The sequence below is a fragment of the Rhinopithecus bieti genome, unplaced genomic scaffold (assembly GCF_001698545.2).
Source record: "Rhinopithecus bieti isolate Rb0 unplaced genomic scaffold, ASM169854v2 scaffold_30957, whole genome shotgun sequence".
NCBI classification, from domain to species: Eukaryota; Metazoa; Chordata; class Mammalia; order Primates; family Cercopithecidae; genus Rhinopithecus; species Rhinopithecus bieti.
Window position 1 is genome coordinate 1,283,371 of NW_016813678.1, and position 4,525 is coordinate 1,287,895.

At 32.2% G+C, this 4,525-nt stretch overlaps 1 protein-coding gene across 1 annotated transcript in view; it reads left to right on the plus strand.

The window, feature by feature from the left end:
* The window catches only part of TBC1D32 (TBC1 domain family member 32), a gene marked incomplete at its 3' end in the record, with an annotated part of 224,148 nt that overhangs the window by 82,821 nt on the left and 136,802 nt on the right, over positions 1-4,525 (plus strand). The window contains exons 17-18 of the mRNA XM_017848884.1: positions 2,805-3,006; positions 3,595-3,677. Coding sequence (XP_017704373.1) covers positions 2,805-3,006; positions 3,595-3,677 — 285 coding nt within the window. The remainder of the gene's footprint in view (positions 1-2,804; positions 3,007-3,594; positions 3,678-4,525) is intronic.

Sequence of the window (4,525 nt, forward strand, 5' to 3'; positions counted from 1 at the left end):
TTCTCTTTCTTTCTCTCTTTCTTCTTTCTTTCTCTCTCTCTCTTTTTCTCTCTTTCTTTCTTTCTTTTAATATTAAAGAAAGTCTCCCTTACATTGAAGTTAAACAGAGAAGGCATAAAATATAAGATTTTCTTCTGAATCTTCATTGTCCAGTTAAAACTGTAGGTTCTGATTATTTATATTAATGGAAGACTGGAATAATCTCAAATGTTCAGTAAGAGGCTAGTTGATTGAATTATGTTTACACAATGGAGCACTGAGCTGTCTATAAAAGGGAATCTTTTTGTGTATTTCTGTGGAGTTATTTTCAGGATATGTTGTTAAGGGAATAAAGGAAAACAGAAGAATGTTAATGGAATGCTACCTTTTGTATGGCACAAAGAAATATGAATGATCATATTTGTTTATGTTTTTAAAAGAGAATGATGAATGGACAAAGTGAAATCTAATGAAAATGGTTAATTTTAGGATGGGGAGAGAAAAATATGGAGAAACATGGAAACAAGATATCTAGGATTATACCTTAATGATACCTAGATTTGACTTTGGACTCATCTTGCTGTTTACACACTAAATGTAAAAAAAAAAAAAAAAAAAAAAAAAAAAAAAAAAAAAAAAAAAAAAGAAATGAAGCCACAATATTTAAAAGCTGCAAACAAAGGGATTAGTAAATTTAAATATCAATCAAGTTAGTGACATATTCATGCAGAGAAAAGAATTTACTTCAAATAATCTAATTTTGATTGCTAATTTCCAGTGGGATATATTCTAAGGTGAAAAACATCCTCAAGGTAATCTGAAACTGCATTTATTATATGTTTAGAAGTAATATTGCTGTTGCTGTTTTGAAATTGTTATACATAATTATAGAGCAATTAAGTAATTATAGTAATGTCATAAGGAACTAAGATTTTCAATATAAGAGAAAAAGACAAAAGTATAAAGTTAAAGTAGTTAAATAGGAAACCTGAATCTTCATAATAGAAATAAAATTATGAACTTTTTTTTTTCTTAAGTTATATTTTTCCCAGCATTATCAGTGGAATAGTAGCAACTGCTTCACTGTGAGCTGTTATCTGTATTGTCTAAATATCTTTTTGTTCTAAGAAGAGACAGGAGTGGCTGATTCTGGGTCTGGGCCAGGAAGTGTGGAGGATGATCCTGGGATATCTTACTGTTTTAGAAGCAATCTAAGACTAATGGGATAGTGTCAAAAGGACTCCAGAGCCAACCAGAAGGGGCCTGCCACTGCCTTAAGATGGACAATTTGAGAATCAGAAAAATAATGACTGCAATGGATTGACATACATAAAGTATATAAAAAATACATGCATTTGAAAAGGCACTAAAATAGAAAACAAAAAATAAACTTTATCAGTTACCTGCTGAAATTGCTAGGACACCAACTTATTAGTATGCAAATTGATAAAAAGAAAATTTAAGCATTTTTTCTAGCCTTTTCTGTACAAACTGTATTTTAGTGTAACTAAAACATTACTGAGGAAAAGTTCTTCACAGAAGAATTCTAGCTAATAAATACAAGATAAATTATATAATCAGAAAAATCATAATTTGATAATCCTTAATGAAATAGTAGATGTAGGAAATGATCATTAATGAATGCTAAATCATTAGGTGAAAGGTTGATGGGGAGGACTACATACTAGAGAGGTCAGGGTGATACCATCTGACCAATGATCTTTAGCACCACTAAAATTGAGACATCCAGATAGTGCTTCATTCAATAGGAGGTAGACAGCGGTAATCAACTATGAAGTTATTTTACCAAGGGAAAAAAAGGAAAGGAAACAAAAGAAATTAAACTAAATCTAAATAATCTTCTAGATCTAATGATCACTTTATAGGATATATGGAGAACTAGAGAAAAAAGTTAAATGACACCACGGTAAAGCATAGTAAAGCACTTATCCAAATAAACATGACTGTTTTCCCAACAAATCAGTGGCATGGAGGAAAATATTGGGACCTGTAACTGCAACAATCTAATGCACACCATTGAACTTGTGTAAATTCTGAGCATTTATTTAGTACTTATCTATTATTATTATCTATTATTACTTTTAAAAGTGTCTCAGCTGGCCGGACACCTGTATCCCAGCACTTTGGGAGGCCGAGGCAGGTGGATCACCTGAGGTCAGGAGTTCGAGACCAGCCTGGCCAGTATGGTGAAACCTGGCCAATATGATGAAACCCTGTCTCTACTAAAAAAGTACAAAAATTAACCAGGCATGGTGGCATGCGCCTGTAATCCCAGCTACTCAGGAGGCTGAGGCAGGAGAATTGCTTGAACCCGGAGGGTGGAGTGAGCCAAGACCGCGCCATTGCACTCCAGTCTGGGTGACAGAGCGAGACTCCATCTCAAAAAAAAAAAAAAGTTTCTCAGCCTTTGATATAGGGGAACTAAGTCCTGTTAATGGGATGGGGAATGTGTCAGTAAGTGCTAGGAATGGAGCGTTTAGGATTATGTTTTCACTATAGAATTGACAGTGCTTATCTACATGGCCGTGGTCTCAATGCATCCATAATCTTTTAATTGTAAAGTTTTGCTGCTTTTTCCCTGTCTCTATATTTTTTTCTTCTACCCCACTGAAACTGTTCTCATTGCTAGACATCTGCGCATGGGTGGGAACATGAATATTGACATATCTGAGAAAAGTTAGAGAAGGACTAAAAGGGATCCAAGCAAATGAAGAGTTTTTGTGACAAGACTAGCCTTTTTGGTATAGCTTTATGAAGTCAAGATTGATATAACCTTGGAATCACTTTCAGGTATCATCTTTTAGTTCTACAGGTGCTCATATAATTGCCCAGTTTTCGAAAAAACTTCTGAATGAAGATATTTCTATATTTTCTGGATCAGAAATGTTGCCTGTGGTTAAAGGAGCTTTTATTTCTGTGTGTCGTCAGATATATAGTACATGTGAAGGCTTGCAGGTGTTAATCACTTACAATTTGCACGAATCTATAGCAAAGGTGTGGAAAAAGGTAAGTATTTTCAAGATTCGTTTTTCCTCCCTGCAAATCTTTATTTCAAATATAAGCACCATTCTAGTGTTGTACTTTGGATGAAATAGTTAACTGGGCAAATATGACTTCTTTAGCATCACAGTACTCTAGGTGACATAATGCGTCTTAATTTGGCACAGGATGACTGCAGTATCTACTTTCCCAGTGGGACAAAGTTCTAAGACTTAAATGGGTACTGCAGATTATTTTCTTCTCCTAGATGAGGCTTTAGGTTAATTTTCCTTACATAGACTAACACTCTTTGGGAGTTATTTTAAAGTAATTTTTAGAGACAGCTGGGTTTTCATTGTGGATACTAGAGATCGTAATGTAGCAATAGCCATATATGTATATATCAATGGACAACTAAGTCTTTTACCCCCATTTAATAAGGTTTATTTGTAAAATATGTCACATAATATTTAATTAACAACCAGATAATTTAAAATTTGAAGATAACTTTGATTTTAATAACATTAAGGATAAAACAAAGATGCAGCATAGGAAATCTTATGGGTAGTGCTATCAGTAAGAAAAATAATATAAATTATTCTGCTATTTTTTTAGACAAGTTTGCTATCAGAAAGAATTCCTACTCCAGTAGAGGGTTCTGATTCTGTTTCTTCAGTAAGCCAGGAATCCCAAAACATGTAAGTACAATTGATGAAAGTCATCTATTTATTATATTTGCTGAAATAAATTTAAAATTTATTAAAATGTAATAGAATACTATGGCAAAAATGTTTTACAGGATGGTAAATATATATATACAGGTTCAAGGAAAATTAGTTTGGAAGAACTTTAGAGATCATACAATACTCATAGCCTTTTTGAAATCTAACAATATTTATTATACTTGTTTCATTCTGGTTTTACATCTTAGATTAGGAAACGTGACTTATTATCATGTTTCCAGAAAATTTGGAGAATTACTAAATACTAAAGTTGGAAAGTTAACTGGAGAGTTCAGTAGAAATAATATTTTCTCAAGTACCAATTAAGTGTATTTATATTTAAAATACGATTTTTCTAAATGTGTTGGGAGGGCATTTCAATTAGGTTTTGACTTTGGAAAATTATTTAAATCAATATTTATATCAAATTTTAATGTAGATGTCTCCATGTTCCTTTACAGATATCAGTAGGATATAGAGTCAGATTAATGGGGAAAATAGATTTTTTGAACTAAACTCTGGCAACATATTTTTCTGGGTTCTGTTCTTATTTTATAATCGAGTATTGGCATAGTCTAAAATGGTAATTAGAGATAACTTGAAAGGGCTATTCTTTGTTAAAGAGATGTTGAAGTGGAATTTGAATTTTTTTTAAGGTAGGTATAGTTGAGGTTACAAAACAATCAAACAAAAAGCCTTCTGCATTTCCTTAACAGTGTAATGGTTCAACAAATAGTTAATTCCCTAAACATTTGCTATAATTTATTTTCTAATACAGTTGTCACACAATTAGCTGCTTTGTTTTTTTTTTTTTTTTTTTTTTT